This window comes from Opisthocomus hoazin, chromosome 6 (assembly GCF_030867145.1).
Source record: "Opisthocomus hoazin isolate bOpiHoa1 chromosome 6, bOpiHoa1.hap1, whole genome shotgun sequence".
Classification (NCBI taxonomy): Eukaryota; Metazoa; Chordata; class Aves; order Opisthocomiformes; family Opisthocomidae; genus Opisthocomus; species Opisthocomus hoazin.
Window position 1 is genome coordinate 20196749 of NC_134419.1, and position 17874 is coordinate 20214622.

At 39.7% G+C, this 17874-nt stretch overlaps 1 protein-coding gene across 1 annotated transcript in view; it reads right to left on the reverse strand.

Moving 5' to 3' along the window:
- Positions 1-17874, reverse strand: part of ABCA4 (ATP binding cassette subfamily A member 4) — a 78481-nt gene that overhangs the window by 27829 nt on the left and 32778 nt on the right. The window contains exons 14-21 of the mRNA XM_075424947.1: positions 17159-17335; positions 14045-14267; positions 12031-12252; positions 10867-11071; positions 7508-7564; positions 4454-4546; positions 1696-1873; positions 229-360 (exon numbers count right to left, since the gene is read on the reverse strand). Coding sequence (XP_075281062.1) covers positions 229-360; positions 1696-1873; positions 4454-4546; positions 7508-7564; positions 10867-11071; positions 12031-12252; positions 14045-14267; positions 17159-17335 — 1287 coding nt within the window. The remainder of the gene's footprint in view (positions 1-228; positions 361-1695; positions 1874-4453; positions 4547-7507; positions 7565-10866; positions 11072-12030; positions 12253-14044; positions 14268-17158; positions 17336-17874) is intronic.

A 17874-nucleotide genomic window follows, 5' to 3' on the forward strand; every position in this document is an offset into this window, starting at 1 on the left:
AATAAGCATATTTTTTCCCAAGCAGCAATAAATTCACTGTAGCTTTATCTTACTAAAGGAAGAAGGGTTGCTTCACCCTAAGTCTGGATCACAGATCTTCTCTGGGAGAAGTGCCTCTGAGATGTATCTACTGCCAGCACAGTAAGAGAAACAACGCAGGCTTTGGGGATGTGTTAAGCATGTAGACTGGGACCCTTATTCTTAAAGCCAGTATGGAATGATACTTACTGGTTGAATAAGATGTTGTACTGAGGGCACATGCCTAATCTGTGCCGAATGGAGTCCATGTGAGTCTGAATGTCCAGGCCGCCAATCAGCACAGTTCCAGAGGTGGGTGGGAACACACCTGTCAGTATCGACCTGGGAAAATTAAATGAGAAAATTCCCACTCTCCTATCTTGCTGTGCCAGATTTGGACAATGCATTGCCTGATTCCACTAGATGGAGCATGATGACTTCTTACTATGGGCCTTGAGGAAACAACTCCAGTAAAAAGCATACATACAAATACTCTTGCCCTGCTACAGTGAGGATCTTGTGGATCTGCTAATGTAATTTTTGATACACCTATCTGTATGGTTCTGGCCTGCATTAAAAACCAATTTTAGCCAGCTACAGTGTTTCAGAGTAGTTTGTTCAGCATGTTACATCACCCCTGTGTACAAATGGGTCTAAAATGAAGCTCACTAGGACAGAGATAGAGAATAACAGTTTGAGGTCTCCAGCCACGCTGACTCATGCTCTACACCTTTATTTCCTGTAAAATGGAAGGGAGCCAAATATTACTTTGGAAATAGGTGGAACCTGTTGCTAGATTTGGATGGATAATGGATTTTTCAGTTCTCAAAATTTCACAGTAATAGAAATTCTTGTTTTTTACCAGAAGAATAGAAAAACAAATTTACAAAACATTTCAGCAGATTAGAATGCTTTTATTTTGGGTCATACACCTTTCTTGCGGAACAAATGAAAAAATTAAATGGCAATTTAAAGTGCATTTGAAAGAAAAGTCTTTTTTAGTTAAAAAGCCTAAAGTGTTCTGCTGCGAAACATTATAATGAAACACTTCAGTGCTTTCACCATTTGGTGAGCTTGTCACAGACTCATGAAATGTTTTCTTCACCAATTAATCCTATTTTGCCAAATAAAATTCTGTATAAAGAAAATTAAGCAGTCCTAAAGTCCAGCTTCCTGAGACGCTATGGTTCTACGACTACAGGAACATTTTCATCTGGACACAGACCTTGCATATATGTAACCATTCTGTGTAAAGGTGGCCTATATTTCACATTCCTTTGCACAAAGACCAAAAACCATGACTGACTTAAAGCCAACTACACAGAGAAACAGTGGAGTGTGGTGGCTTTCAAATCTTTAGCTCTTTAAGCCAGAAGATCCTTCTCCCTCTTCACCTATCGGGAGTTTGGCCATGTGAAATGAATTCTGGGGAAGAGAACTGCTTCCTTCTCTCTAGACTTTCACTTGTTTATGTCATGCATTGCCTCCCTCCCAGGGCTTTAGCTAATCCAGGGTATCTTCTCTTTGCCTACAGGCAGCAGTTCCCTGTCTGGAAAAATCCTGATGTGCTTCAGGGGTGGTAGAGAGACAAGAGAAGAATGAAAAGAGAAGACAGCTCCTCGGAACAGAGCAACAGAGCACTGCCCTGGATTTGCTTCTTCTAAAATACAGACTTACATGGTGGTGGTCTTTCCTGCTCCATTGTGCCCCAGGAAGGCTGTGATCTGTCCCTCATAAAAAGTAATATTCATCCCATCTACTGCTGGTTTGGGCCTGTTTGCAAAAATCTTCACCAGGTTCTGAATGCATACTCCTGGAATCAATCCTGTTGGCTCAGGCTCAAAGAAGGTATTTACTTGAAAGGCAAGAAATCAAGAATGAAAAAAAGAATAAAAGAACATGTTTTAGTCCCAGTTCTGATGATGACACATCAATAAGTGCAGAAGCAACAGCTTATACTCAGTAAAACACAGCATCGTGTGCCAACACCACATTTTCCAGTCACACCAGTACCAAACTGAGGCAAGATTTCTAACTGCAGTGCAATTTATTTAGATTCACCCATGAATCAGTGACAGAAGCAGCAGAGCCTGGGATTGTAATGGCCTGTGGAGAGGTAACTCACTGCATCAGGTGAAGCTGAACATGCTTTCTTATTGTGTAGCAGGAAGATTATTTGGGATTGTTGTCTGTAGATACTTAGATAGGCTGAGAGATCACATTAAACAAGCAGCAGGTTGCCTTTCTAGCCAGGCTGAAATCTGCCATTCAAATCATCTGCCCAGCTGTGCATTCTTTTACCATGATGCTTTAAAAAAATACAACATTAGCCTTCAATCCTGGTAGGTAAAATTTACCCCCTTCCTGAGGCCAGCTCAAGACTTAGATAGTATCTAACAGGAGCACTACATGGGATGGCTTTCTCTCAGGATTAAAAATGCATTATTGTAAATAGCACCATCAGGATGTTTTATTGCATCAGCTTCTAGACAAAACAAACTTCCTTTGAAGTACATTAAGCCCTTGGGCAATGTGGATTATGGGAGATGAGAAATTTAAACTAAAGACCCTGTCCACTTTTGTTTACACAGAATGCTTAAGGCTTTGTAGGGAGGCCTGTTTTGCAATTGCAGTTCATTTAAATTGTTTAGTACCCAGCAGGCCTGTGTGGAGAGCAGCCAATGCCATCTGGGTGAAACCAGCCCCACCCCCACCAGTGGTTTGTATGACTGTCATTATAAACAATACTCAGCAAAAAGTCACAAATACATTGTACATGAGAAAGTTTGTATAATACAAAGCAGATGAAATAATTAATCTAGAATGGGTAGCTTTATTTTAAATAAAATTGTGTTTACAACAAACTTTCCTTTTGCTTTGTGAAGGAATCTAGGCTTCCTTTTACCTTACCGGGCCAAATATTAACATCCTTGTCTTTACAAAAGTTCACATGGGGTCTGGCTAAATAGTTCTGCATATATTGGCAATTGAGGTATCATCCTCGGTTTTAAACGTATCATGAGCTCAATTCATATTCGCCTGCAAGACTCACTAACAAGTTCTGAGGCAAATCCTCTGATGATCTCCCTCAGTATCTGCTTTGCATCACCTGAAAGACACTGGTGGAGGGTTGAGCTCCCTTTTTTGCGATCCATATTTCTCTATTCTGATCCTATGCCCTCTGTGCTAGTATTGGACTGGACTAGAGTTAAGCCATCAGAACTACTCTCCATTTCCCATCTCACTACTCTTACATGAAGCCATTTTGGAAACAGTGTCCTTGGACCATATCAGGTCTACTCTTGGCTTCTCCACATGTCTCCCAGTTCCTGTGTGGCTGGCTGAAAGGCAAGGGAGGATTTTTTGTGTAGTGACAGGCAAAGCCCTTCCTCTGTGGCCATGGAGCAGCTGGAACCTGGGAGGTGATGAGTACAGCACCACAAAGATAAGGCAGTACTAGGAGAAGATTGGCTGAAATAACCTTTGCCCTCTGCCTGTCTTTTTTCTTTTGAAGTCCCCTCCTGTTTCCATTCACCCTGAATGCATGTTTTCAGTGTCTAGGTGAGGAACTCTGATGACCCCATTTTCATCTCTACCTTTTCAAGAGAGTCAGAGTGGGCCCAGAGCTGTCTGTAGCAGCTACTTTTGCTGCAGAATCCACATGCATTCCTCTGAGCATCACATACAGAAAACTGCTCTGGCTCCCCACAAAAGAAGACATTGGGACTTGAAAACAAGACAGGTCATTAGGGAATTCTTAGGTGGTGGCTAATGTCAACACCAGAAAAGGCTGCAGACAGACACACAGAGCACTTCAGATAAATCCCTTTGAAACCAGCCTTTCCCTACAGATGCAAGACATACTAAAGATATGCAAAAAAAACCAACAAGAAAAGGAGGGGCTAGGAGGGAAGAACACTCCTCTTAGCATAAGTATTTTTACTGAAGTCATGTCTCTGTTTAATTCTAAGAAGTCGATGCATGTGTCTCTGAGGCTTCCCTCAGCATAAACACTAACTTGCTATAGAAACAGCCTGCATTTGCACAATAAAAAGCAAGTTACAGAGCTCTTCTGGAAGGCAGCTCTCTTATGCATGGTGGCTAAAATATTCTAAGGGATTGTGAATGTAGAGGAATCTGTAAGAGGGTAGCTGGGACAGTCAGTGCCACTCCTAAGCTTAGGTCTGGCAGTCGCATGTTATCCTCTGCAGCCCACCAGGCTCTTGTAGTTTGACGCCAATCATTCCTACGTCTAGTTTGTTAAGAAGTACAATGAGTATAGTATCTCAGAAGTACTCAGGTTGCTCTCTCTCCTTACTATTAATTCCATCTTTGTCCTGGACATCTGTTTTAGGCTTCCCCTGGTCGCCGGGTTCTTTTTCTCGTTTGTGTTTACATTGTTTGTTTTTACCATCCTTCTCCCCCTGGTTGTCACTCTTTTCTGGCTTTTCAGGTTCTTCAGATTTCTTTGTTCTGCTTTCATTTTTTTCCCCTTCCGTGACCTTCTGATCCACACAGCCTTCTGACTCTGTATTTTTTTCTATATAAACCAAAAGTAACCAACAATTAATTAACCAAAATTTAATTTCCTCTTATCTCTAGAGGTGCTTTGAACAAAAGGAGGTAGTCCTAAGCCTTGAGCTCTTCAAGAGCATAAATCATCAGTGCTTCATAGTGTCAGGAATAGATATTTAAGGAAGACCACTGACAATTTTGCAATTATAAACTCAGAGTAGAAGATCCTGACTAATATTAGGTACATGCTTTATATTTTGTCCATGCAGCTCTAGACCGAATTCTTCACCACATGAAGAGAAAGGCCATACAGACATTTGCCAGACTTACAGGGAGTGAGAGGAAGAAAAACAAAATGAAAAGGTTAAATGAAAACCAAACTGCTAAACTGCTACTTAGATTAAGAGACTAGCTCCAGGCTGGAGTGAATGAGTTGGTGTTAACTTTTGTACAAGAATTTCTGGCTTTCCAGTTTGGTCTTGGACCTTGCTTCCACGCATGAAAACAGTCACATAAAATCACTAATGGGGAGAGGCTTGAAGCAGGAAGAACAGTGATGTAAGAAGAGCGAGCCCCTGAAAAAACTTTTTTATAATACAAATTCAAGCTGGCAGCCTAGCATGCAATTAGCACAATTCTGATTTATCAGATGGCCTGGGACTTAATTTTGTTGGGAAATTTCACCATAACTTTCTGCTAGAAAAAATTTTAGCCCATAAAACTGCATAAGATTATCAGGTGCACAAATAGCAACATGAAGAAGGTCACTGCATTACCTAAAATGGCAAAGTGGGGTACACAAAAGTGCACTGATAGAAGTAAATTTTACAAGTACCAAGATAATTTACCAGTTTAGCTTCATTTTCAGCTGTGCATTTACATTATCTGACATTCTCTTATCCAGTTTTCTTTCCAATACATTAATCAGTTATAATAAATCAAGAAAATGCTTAGTATTGCCCTTGAAGGAAAGATGAATTAAGTTCTACAGTTGTTCATATAAGCTGAGGCACTGAAGAGTCTTAGTTCTTCAAATAGGTAAGAATTACATACCTCCTACAAAGGAATTAATCAGAGATGACCCTTCCAACTGTCCCTGCTTGAGAAACCCAAGGCAACGTTTTTGTAGAAGAGAGAACGAAATAAGCATCAGCACACTCAGGCTAGCTGCGATAATCATGGAATAATTTAGACCAGAAGGGACTTCCACAGATCTCCATTTCAGTCCTCAAAAAATAGGGCCAATTCAGATCACAGTGACGATCTCCAAAAATGGACATTTTGCAACATTTCTGAGCAACCTCTCCTAGTGTTCTAACCACCTTCACAATAAATAGTTTTTTTCTTATATTGAATCAGAATTCCTGTGTTCCAGCTTACATCCATTGCCTCTCATGCTTCCACTAGGCACATCTGAGAAGTCTAGCTCTAGCTTAGCCTTCTCTCTTGAGGCTGAGTAGAGTCAACTCTCTCATCGTCTCATCATGTTATAGGCTCCAGCTCCTAATCAACTTGGTGGCTCTTTACTGAGCTTCCTCCAGCAACTCTATGTCTTCCCTTCAATGAGGATCCCCAAACTGGACAACACAGTACTCCAGATGCAGTCCCACAAGTGCTGACTAGAAGGGAAGAAACACTTCACTTGAACTGATGGCTATTCTTTTGTAATAAAGTTCAGCACGCATGTAGTCATCTTGGCTGTCAGAATACTATGTGAATCCATACTAAAGCTCTTGCTAAAGTCAAGTTAAATTGCATCCACTGCTCTCCTTTTGTCCATTGATCCAGTCATCACAGAAGAAAATCAGACTGGTTAGGCAAGATTTGCTCTTGGTAAATCCATGTTCATTATTTCCTGTCACCTTGTCCTTCACGTTCTTCGGAATGGCTTCCAGAAGGATCTACATCTTAATTTTACCAGGAACTGATAAGCATCAGCAGAACTATGATGAGAGCTGTGGAAGGGACTGCAAAATTGCCCCTTTCTTTTTCTCAACAGTGAAATGTTAGATCAGCTCAGCTATCTGATGTAACATCACCTACAAAATAAACGCTAGGCTTCACTTGAGCAAAATGTTTTATCCTTGTTTTCTGATCAAAACATGTGAGCAGTGGACATATTATCAGCATGTTCACAGAAAGGATTAACTTGCTTCTGGTTTATAGGTATCACCCTGAGATGAGACTGCCTTGTCAGCAGTCTGTCTCAGTTGATGAAGGGTAAGGATTGTGATGAGAAGACTGAAGAAATTATTTCTTCATCTGTCACTTCTATTAATTTCACTGTTACCTTGTAAATTTAAGACAGATTTCAAAGCACCACCTTCAGCAAGCCTGTATTCCAGACATTAATCATCATTCTGTATTAATTCCTATTTAAATACAATCACCCACATGTTGTTCTTAACTACTCCAGTATCAATGTACAGAAAAAAATCTTCAAAAGCGGGACTTCGGCTCTCATTCAAGTTGGTCCAAGGGTGGCACCAATTTTGATCTTGCTTACAAACCCGAAGTAAACAGACTTAAATTATTGTCAATCTAAATAGACAATAATCAGGTTTTGAAAGATGGGGAAGCCTCAGTGTAAATAAGATCAACATTGTATTTAATTTTGACTCATTTCACAAATGCTGTGTTGGGCAATAAGAACTCCTTGAATGTCTCAAAACGTGTTGGTTAGAGTGTGGGGGTTTGATGCTGCTTGTTAACCCATGCTTTAAAGGTTCTCAGATGGAACAGTGACTCATCTCTAATAACTCTAATAATAGCAGGTAACTCTAAGTTCAAAGGCACCTGCTGAAGATTCCCAGTGTATGGCTTTCTCTAATCTTTGCAGCAGCTCAGGCAATGGAAATCTTAAGCAGTCACCTCTAAGCAGATCAGTGGTTTTGAAATTATTTCTAAAGACCAAAGTTTTGAACGAACTCACCATCAGCAGTTGCTGTTTTCTCAGCTTTTGGGTTTCTAGAGCCAAGCCAGTAAGATTCCTGCACAGGAAAATACCAAGGCTGTGGTAGCCCATAGTCCCCTAAAACAAAAATAAATAGGTAAAGTGCTCTTCATAAACACATTCCTCAGAGGGCACAAATTCACCTAGGCAAAATCTGAGCTATAATTATAAACACATGCAGTCCTAGTGTTGCATATCACAAGGTCATACCATCTACCACGTACCTGACAGAACAGATTTTGTTTGTAGGTATATTTCTTTTCCTTTTGGACAGGAGTAAAATAATAAGAAAACATGTGATCTGATTGGTCTTACCTTTTCTTTAAGCAGAACACAGTTTACAGAATGCAGCTACTCCCTACATGGGGACAACTTGAATCCTCACCAACCAAGCAGCAGCTGCTAAGTAACATCCTGACTGCTTAAGATGGGATCCCAGTCTCATTCAGGGATTTTCTTCTAAGGTCCACTTAACACTTGAGGGTTGACATGAGTGAAAAGCTTATTATATTTACACTTATTACCCTTGGCTTGAATTTACAACTGGCAATGAAAAAAGAGACTCTGGCTGTTATTTCGGCATACAGCCTTGCAGGAAAAGTGACAACAGAGTAATTCTTCTCTTAAGCAGAAATGGGCTTTTTTGGTCACAGGTTAATTCTGCTTTGAAAAGAGAAAGTACAATAACATTATTACCTCTTGTCAGGCCAGACCAGAGCTAGTGCAAGTCAACAGTGTTTTCCTGGATCATACTGATTTATAGGATGCAGAGATTTGAGATGCTATGTTTAAAACTGGAATCCCTGTGAACCCAGATGTTATTGGCCTTGTGCTACTTATTCAAAATAAGCAAAGGGAATTTGTGATGCTCGCAAATGAAAGATTGTCAGTTTTTCTATATTTAGAAAGTGTCTGCTTATTTCTGACTTATTAAATATACCCTGTATGTCAGGCAACCACTTGTACTCCCATTAATGCACACAAATGTTCTGCCTGCATCCATAAGCAGTTTGCCTTGCACTTGTTATGGACTGGATTATACCCCTTTGAAGCTGGTGGTGTAAACCAACTGCTTCTTGTTCAGGAAGAACGCAAAACCCAAGTGAACTCCGTTACGGAGTGGCATGCTCAAATAGCCAAAGGACCAGTGTGCCAATGGGTGGGTGGCTGCAGAGAAAATGTGAGCAGGAGCTGAACCATATGGTTCAAAGGATTATCCAGGGAACTCATACAGTAAGCTCAAAGACTACAGCATTGACTTGGCAGGTCTGCCTGGGTGTGGCAGAAAAATGCTATGAGAAATTCCACAGAAACAGAGGAGCGGAAAGCCAAGGAGACACTCAGAGCAAATATTGGGAGGAACTGAAGCTAATGAATAGAAGTCCTGGAGGCGTTACTTTTGTGTAAAGTGCTGACTGAAAAAAACCAACTTGGATCGATGAGCAAAGAAACTCGTGTTGCTTAATTCCTGCTGTGTTCATGGAAATAGTACACTGTCCATTCTTTTCAAAATAAACAGAGTTGCAATATAGGCTTCTCCAGAGAGAAACTTTTAGGAAAGTTACTGCAAATCAGCTTTGAAAATAAGTATGTTAAAACTGCATTAAACACCATTGTGAGGACACATTTCTTAAAAACTGAAAAGGCATTAATTTGGTGTAGCATAGCTCACATTGGTAGGGACACCAAGAAAGCAGACTTCAGGTCATATTTTAATTTTGAACCAAAATATCCTCAGACACATCTAAAACCATTTAACAAATCCATATCTTTTCTTATTTTGGATTAACTATCATAAGTGATTTGTGCAGACAAGCACCATCTTATCTTACCCATCACTAGTTTTCCTTCATAGCTAGAAAATCAGCAAGATCTCAAATTCTGAGTAATCACTCAGGCAAAAAAAAAGAAAGAAAGGAAGGGAAGGAAGGGAAGGAAGGGAGGACGGGAGGGAGGACAGAAGGAAGGACAGAAGGACAGAAGAACAGAAAGACAGAAGGACAGAAAGAAAGACAGAAAGACAGAAAGACAGACAGACAGAAAGACAGACAGAAAGACAGACAGAAAGACAGGCAGAAAGACAGGCAGAAAGACAGGCAGAAAGACAGGCAGACAGACAGACAGACAGAAAGAAAGACAGAAAGACAGACAGAAAGACAGACAGAAAGACAGAAAGACAGACAGAAAGACAGACAGAAAGACAGACAGACAGAAAGACAGAAAGACAGACAGAAAGACAGACAGAAAGACAGACAGAAAGACAGAAAGACAGACAGAAAGACAGAAAGACAGAAAGACAGACAGAAAGACAGACAGAAAGACAGAAAGACAGAAAGACAGACAGAAAGACAGAAAGACAGAAAGAAAGACAGAAAGAAAGAAAGAAAGACAGAAAGAAAGACAGAAAGACAGAAAGACAGAAAGACAGAAAGAAAGACAGAAAGAAAGACAGAAAGACAGAAAGACAGAAAGACAGAAAGACAGAAAGACAGACAGACAGAAAGAAAGAAAGAAAGAAAGAAAGAAAGAAAGAAAGAAAGAAAGAAAGAAAGAAAGAAAGAAAGAAAGAAAGAAAGAAAGAAAGAAAGAAAGAAAGAAAGAAAGAAAGAAAGAAAGAAAGAAAGAAAGAAAGCCATCTGCCAAGAAACACATTCTGGAACTGCTGTTCCCATGTGGGAGTAATAAATGAAAAGAAAGCTCACTTGCTTGTACAGCGTCACAGTCTGCGTTTATCATATTGTAACAATATTCAATGAGAAGCAAGCCAACCATTTAAGCTACAAGGACAAAGCATTTTCTCACAAAGAAAGTTCCCAAACTTTGTAACTGATAATAAAGGAAATCCTTTTGTGAACTCGACTAGAACCAGAATACCCATTTAGAAATAAAATAAATCCACACAGGAACTTTCACAGCTGCCTAGGACACAGTATATGTCTCAGGAAATAACACCATCCTTTAAGAAACAATCGGCCTAATGTGGCCTTAGTATATATGTGAACTAGAACTGTTACTTCTATATTTTCAAAAATTTTAAAAAATCTTACTAGAAATGGTCAAAACTTCTCAAAAGAAAAATATGTACACAAATTGGCTTTTAACAAATGATATTTTTGTAGATTTATTTTCTATTTAAATTTTAAAACAGGACCAGAAATTGCTCCTCCTTTTCCATTCTTTTCAGGACTAAAACAAGAGAAAGGAAAAAGAAAAAGAGAAAAGTGGAAACCCCTAATAAACCAGTGGTGCTATACTGGATAAGACTTATGGTCTACAATGTCAAATACCCTTTTTCTGACACGGAAATACTCAGAGACTGATTAGACTAACTCAGTTTACAACAATTGTCACTACTTTGTATGAATAACAAATTGACATACCTGGCAAAACATTGTCAAGATACCAAGAAAGTATTCCATAGAGAAAAGCGTCAAAAAGCATCATTTTAATGGAAAAAAGAAAACTATATTCATCTCCTTCCAAAGGACTAGTTCTGATGTTACCCCACTGCAGGCCAAGACCTTGCTCTTCATAGCGTGACAAGTATTCTGTACCGAAACCAAAAGCTACTTGAGAAAGCAAACTCTGGAATAAAAGAAAAATTACATTCAACTCAGACAGAGGAACATTCTGTAAAACAACCACAAAAAAAGATGACTTTTAGGGACTGGACTTCAAAAATTCAGAATGCCTAACAAATGATCATGGAAAAGTGGCTTCACTTTTATATTGGAATGGGATGTTTAATCCTCTGAATGCTGGCAATTCTAAGCAGTATTTAGCCATAACAGACTGAATTCAACCATAGCTGTACTTTCTTTAGCTACTAGGCAACCTTCACAGCTTGTTTTTCCATTAATGTCTCAGTTCAGAAAATATTATAGATGCATCTAGAACTTTGCAGTGTATACCTTTTGTGAGTTCACAATTCCATTTCAAAAAACAGCAAGAAGTTTCCAGCTCCACTGAATTGTTAAGTATCTTACCAGTTATGGAAGAGAACCAACAAGGAAGCACTGTATGGAGAATGTCTACAACTTCTTAGATGGAAGATATTTCTCAGCGCTTTGGCACTTGGGTTCAAATTCTAACTCTATGTTCAGCTAAAGAAGGAATATGAACCTGAGGTCCTCTCATCCTTAGATATTACCCTGTTAACTAGGTTATAGCACATGAGAAAGATAACTGTCCCCCTTTTGTGAATTGCCTTTGTATTTATTACACATACCATAAATTAAATTTGTTTTGACTTATAAGGAAGTGTTCAAAACTTTTTTAACATTATGCTAATCTCCTAGTATTCAAAAAGCAAAATAAATTTTACTGAATTTTCCAAAAGCCATGAGAATACCTCTTGGTCACCAGGTCTGCTAAAAGCTTACTCACTTGCAATCCCTAATTATTAGAGAGAGATTCAGAGTTAATTCTGAATTAGTAAAGCAGAGAGGAAGAAGCGTGCAACGCTTCATTACTCACATATCCACAGCGAGAAGGGCAGCTAAAATTTGAACCCAGAGACACCATGTAATCAGTAAAAAGCTTACTGCTAGGATCTTCAGATTAACAGTCATGCGGTCTTGCCAGATGAAGCAGATAATGTGGGGCAGGTACAAGGTGAAGTAGATGACTCCACTGCAGGCAGCTGCCAGATTTGCTTTGGAGAAGAAGGTGCTGAACAAGAAACACTGCATTATGGTGGCTGTGGTGAATGTCAGTAGGAATAGAAAGAAGAGAAGTGGACTGCTATAATGTAATACTTGTCCGCACTGTAAGCAAAAGGAAAACGTAAAACTTTAGAAGTATTGCCTCTTTCTGAACTAGCAGAAAAGGTCAGAATTGCCACTGACATGTAACCTGTAATGAGTAATAAGCCAGTCTTTCTTGCCTAATATGAATTCTAACTCTCCCAGGCAGTAATGTTTCAACACCTGAGGTCATTACAAGAACACATCCTTCATCTAACTTTCTTCCTGCTCCTGGATTGTGACTTCAAGTTAGTACAACAGGCTGTGGAGTTCATATTTTATGACTGAATTAAGATCATAACTGATTGAAAATGGACATTCTGTCCCTGTCTTAATAAGCAAATGATTCCAAACAAGATGTGCTTGCTTGGAAATTTATACAGTTTAAACAAAATCTATTTATCGTAATAAATTTTCATTGATCTCATCTCCTCAGTCCACCTGCTTCATGTGCAAGAAAGACAATGCAAGCAAAATGCATCTTAAATGCTGACAAAATGCATCTTAAAAAAAAACCAAAAAACAACCGGAAAAATATAAAGCTTCTGCACTTAAATTATATTCAAACTCCAGAAGGGTATCACAGCTGAGGAATCCAAGTAGAGCTTCTCAGAGATCCTTGTGTACTAACTAACCCACTGGGTGAACTTTCATTTACCTTTCTTCCTTAGAGCTTTTGTAGATTCAGTGCTCCCTCTCAAGAAGAGCATGGACATCTACTACTGGACTGCTACTATTTACTCCTCAAAAGTAATGCTGAGACCAATTTATCAGGCTAAACTTTGGTTTGAGCCTTATATAAGGCTCATATAGGTCCATAAGGCTATAAATAGGTCTCAACATTGTTGCAACATCCCACTGGGCCTTTATCAACAGTGATACAATCTCTCATAAGAATGTATTTACAAAGGTGTCTCACACTAGCATAGTGAAATCCAGGAAAGGAAGCGAATTACAGGTAGAAGCACATTCCTCTCTGGTATTAACTACCTTCTGATTTTCAGTTAAACCAGTGTAGCAAATAAAGTAAGCTTTCTCTATCGACCCAAGCTGCAATGGAACCACAAGTAACTAGAACAACTCATCAGGGCAGGCTCTTAAGGTAGAGCAGACTGAACCCTAACTACGCATTTCTACCAACACCAGTTCCTCACATCAGAAATGATACAAGGGCATTCTTCCTTATAAAAATAGCAGCTAGGAGGAGCTTGGTTCAGGTAACAGAGATAAGAGGTAGACCTTAGATACAACATCCAAACTGTCTTGAAAAGTTACAAAAAAGACAGCAATTCTGAGTCACAGAAGCAAAAGGGTTTGTTGGTTTGTTTTGTTGTTTTTTTTCTTTTTTTCATGCTATTCTGAAAGTTCTGTCCTTGCAGTCTCTTTTCCCATTGAAATAGTGACATAATTTCTAAGCAGGCAAGCACTGAATATTATAAATGAATCACATAATGTGAATTATAAGATTAAAATTCTTCATATTATGATCCCTTCTACTGAAAGCAATAATTATTATTTACTGGGAGATCTGCCTTTGTCTACAGGAAATACAATATACAGAGTAATCAGCTTGATATATTGTTCTGTGGGGGAATCTCACAATAAATCTTACTAATGAATTTACCTTTCTGTCTCTGCCAACTGCTGATGCTGTCATGAGGTCTGCTTAGAAGAAAGAGCCTGCTATGTGCTGCGATCAGAACAGGCCACCAGCCATTCCCATCTCCCTTTGAATGGCTACTATTCTTCCTCAACAGCAAACTGGTATCAGCAGTGCAAACACAACAGTGAGTTTGAGAATGGGAATCCTTACCATAATCAGGGCTGTAAGGAGGAACGTGCTCACAGCCATCATGATGAAGCTGTCCAGGAACCAAGTGCACCAAATCACCCCGTTGGTTATACCCCTGTTCTTCATAGCCTCTTTCAGACGCATTTCCTTCTCCAGCACTATGCTCTTCACAGTCATGGAAACTGAATATATCCAAGCTAGCACCATGAAGATGGGAAAGGTGCGGTTTAAAGTAATCATGAAACTACCAAAGCAAGAAGGGAGAAATTAATTAAATTTAGGAAAAGCAGAGAAATATTGAGTTGAAAAGCAAGAACGAAAAGGGAAATGGTGGGGAAGAATGCATTTATTAAACATGGAACTAGAAATTCTCAGTCTAAACATCAGTAACATGTTGCTAGTGAACTTCACAAGCAATCTAAATATTAATGAACTAATGGTTGCTGCACTCCCATGAGATAGATAAATTTTATTTCTATTTTACAAAGAGGTTCTAAGGATTACTGAAGGCTACAAAACATGTGGTGGCTCATGAAAATACATCTCTTTTTACGGCGAATTGCCATAATGCTTTTAGTATGATGTACAAAGAACATTTCAAGACATATGCTAATGTTAACGGTTTGGGAGTGTCACTGTGTTTTTATGCTCCCAAGATTCATTGGCAAAAGAATTAAACAGATTAAGCATTAGAAGCATCAGATGCTGCCAGCAAGGCTGCTGAAATTCATACAAACCATGACTCGCGGAATGCATTGGGACTGTCCACATAGTATCACTTCCAAAACGACAGTGCTGGGACAGGCTGCTGTGGGTGGCCCTTCATGTACTCTGACAAAGGCACTGCTCCCTTTCTCCATCCCTCCCCCAGGCTCTATGGCTGCTCAGCCCTGGCAGATGATCCTTGGTGAAGCACTGCCCCAAGGGTGAGAAAGAGATTTTGGAGTGAAAAAGCTGAAAACTTTTTCTATGAATTTGGGATGGCAATTTTAAAATGAAATTACCCTGAAAACCAAACGGACTTGATTCTTTAAAGGACAAAACCTTAGAGCTGCTAGAAACAAAAAGGAGCAAAAAGCCTTCAGCTTCCTAAATCTGAGCCCAACAGAAGTACATTTTTGGCATATGCTATCATAGCTACTCCATTGTCAAAACAAATGGAAAATCTTCACTTTTTCACCAAGAATTCCTGAAGAGCGATCTGGCCCGCTGAAACAAAGCCATGCTTTTGTGGAATGGCCTGGGGTACACTGGGTTTTTCCTGTTGGTGGACACATGTAACCCAGCCCTAAGGCCATGCATGCACACATGCGTACCATGAGGATGCGCTTGCTTCACTCACGCAGGCTCTTTACATAGGCCATCACTAGGTTTGGATATCAGCCCTGAACTGTGCATGGCTACTGCAGGCTTCAGAGAACTTTTGCACAGATGGCGTTCCTGCCTCTGCAGTATTCTGAGTGCGGAGGAAATAAACAGCAGGCTTGCCAAGGCGACATTTCGTCAGGCTAACAGGTAATGACTGACGGGAACAACAGGTCAAATTACGCTATCTGCAATCTGACATTATCTGAAGTACTAGCATTTGCCGGAACAGAGCACACTGACAGAACTATGAAATGATTTCTATAGCACTTTTTTTTTGGGTCAAGTGTATACTAAGACAGTTGTAGTAGCACAGATTGCAGCACTGGAACAAGCACAATGTGAACAGGGAGGAGGCACCACTTCATAAAACCTGGAGCACACATGCTGGTTCAGGCAGTGCTAATGGGAATCCACAGCTCCACTGCCTCCACATAGCTATGAAATCTTCACACCTAGGAGCACAGTTTTTCTTTTTTCGTTACAGAGCAACAAATCACCTCTTTCTCCTTTAGCTTCTTTATTCCGCTCTTCACCAGGGAAAGAAACTCCTGGTTTTCGTTCAATAATGAACGGCAGCCACAGTCCTGGAATGCTTTGCTAGATTCATATGAGATTTAAGACAAAAACCAGTCTATCTTCATAAAACCATAGACAGGAACTATGGAGAAGAAGGTTAGAGAATCTCAGGTTATTGTTGAAAACTGTAGCATCCACGAGAGAAGGCCAAGGGCTGATGTTAACAGAAACCAATGCCATATATCCAGTTTGATTGCAGATACTAGCCAAGTAGTTATAGATGGAATCCTGTTGAAGGATGTGGTTAGGATTCTGGAAGGAAAGAGTTTCAACAGCCTAAATGGTCTTGGTATTCTGCAAGGCCTGTAGGTGTCTTCAAGGACCAAAACCTACAGCTTTGGGTATTGATATATCTAGACACATTTAAGTCTAGGGTTAGGGTATGGCAATATGCTTGAAAAGACTAGGTTGTTTGATTCTTCAAGACTTTCAGAGATAGCAAGAGAGGTGTCAATTTCATTGGGATAAGCATTTGGTGTTCAATTTTTCTTTGAGAAATAGTTCTTTGGATAAAAAGAAAGCTGGCTTTTAGAGATATAATTAGGGAAAAGAAGCTTACTACACTTCAATGGATTCTGCAGAGTTAACCGAAGGATGCAATATTTGTTCTAACACGGGTCAGTGCTTTGTGTTCAGTTTTGCTACAGGCACTGGTCATATGCTATAGCATGAGGCTTAATTTTAGTTAGACAAAAACATTTTAAAAGTTCACATTTTTGCTAGGTCCTATCTAATCACAGGGGTGATTCCAGGGTAAGGAGTCAAAGCATTATAGCTAGGGTGCTCTGTTGACAACAGATTCTCAGCTGTAATCAATGTGAAGGTTTAGGTTAGGTTATTATTGTTGTCTGGAAAAGTAAGGCCAAAAAAACCCCCAGATTATTTTTTTGATTTTGTGTGACAGCCAAAACATGGAAGAAAACTGTTGCTTTTAAGAGGCCAGTGTTCTGTGATCATTTTAGGTCTGGATGCAACAAAGGTCAGGATTCGCATTACAGGCAGAATCTTGGAAAAGGTGGCTTCTGGAGTCTGGATTATGGCAGGATGAGGAAAAGAATAAATTAGTTCAGTTATGTCTCAGTTGTTGCCATTGTGTACCTTAGGACTAGGGTTAGAACTGGTGCTTGAGAGTCTTACAGCACTCAGAAATCCAAGTATTCATCAGCATTAAGAGAAACTGCTTTTACTCACACATCATCCACAAAACACGGATATGGCATTTGCTGCAGATAAATTCCTAATGGAACTTCAACGTTGGTCTGGGTCTTTATAATCCCATGCTCAATCATATCTTGGAGATATGCAAAGCCTCCCCAGATATAACGTAAATCATCCACAGGATCAGCTCTTGGACCAGGATCCCAGTACCTCAAAAGAAAATTCACATGGAAATCATTTGGGTAAACAGTGGCTTTAGGGGAGGGGCAGGGAGGGAAATAAATAGAAAACCCCATGTTAGCTACTGAAATTGTAGGGGCACTGCCTGCAGTTGTCTTTTCTAGATTTTGGTTACTCAGACCATATTGCTTGAGAAAGTATATGACCTGGAAGGTTATTTTGTTTCCTTTAATTTTCTCTACACTGATACAGAACAGCTATTTTGGCCAAAAATGTACACTACGTAGCAGAGTAACTGTTCTAGAATAGAAATAACTGTATTTGTCATACAGTATCCTCGGACATTAAACTGGAACAGTTGAATTGCAACTGTCACACACCATTATATTCGTCCATGTAGACAATCTTGAGAAATTATTTCTGCTATCCCTTTAAGTGAGTCCATTTGAGGAGACTTGAAGAGGAACAGCAGAGAAGTTTTGCTGTCCAGGTGGAGGACAACTCGGTCACAATCACTGTAGGACTTCCTTGTCTGCCTCTCCCAGTGATGGAGCCAACCAAAAGTTTAA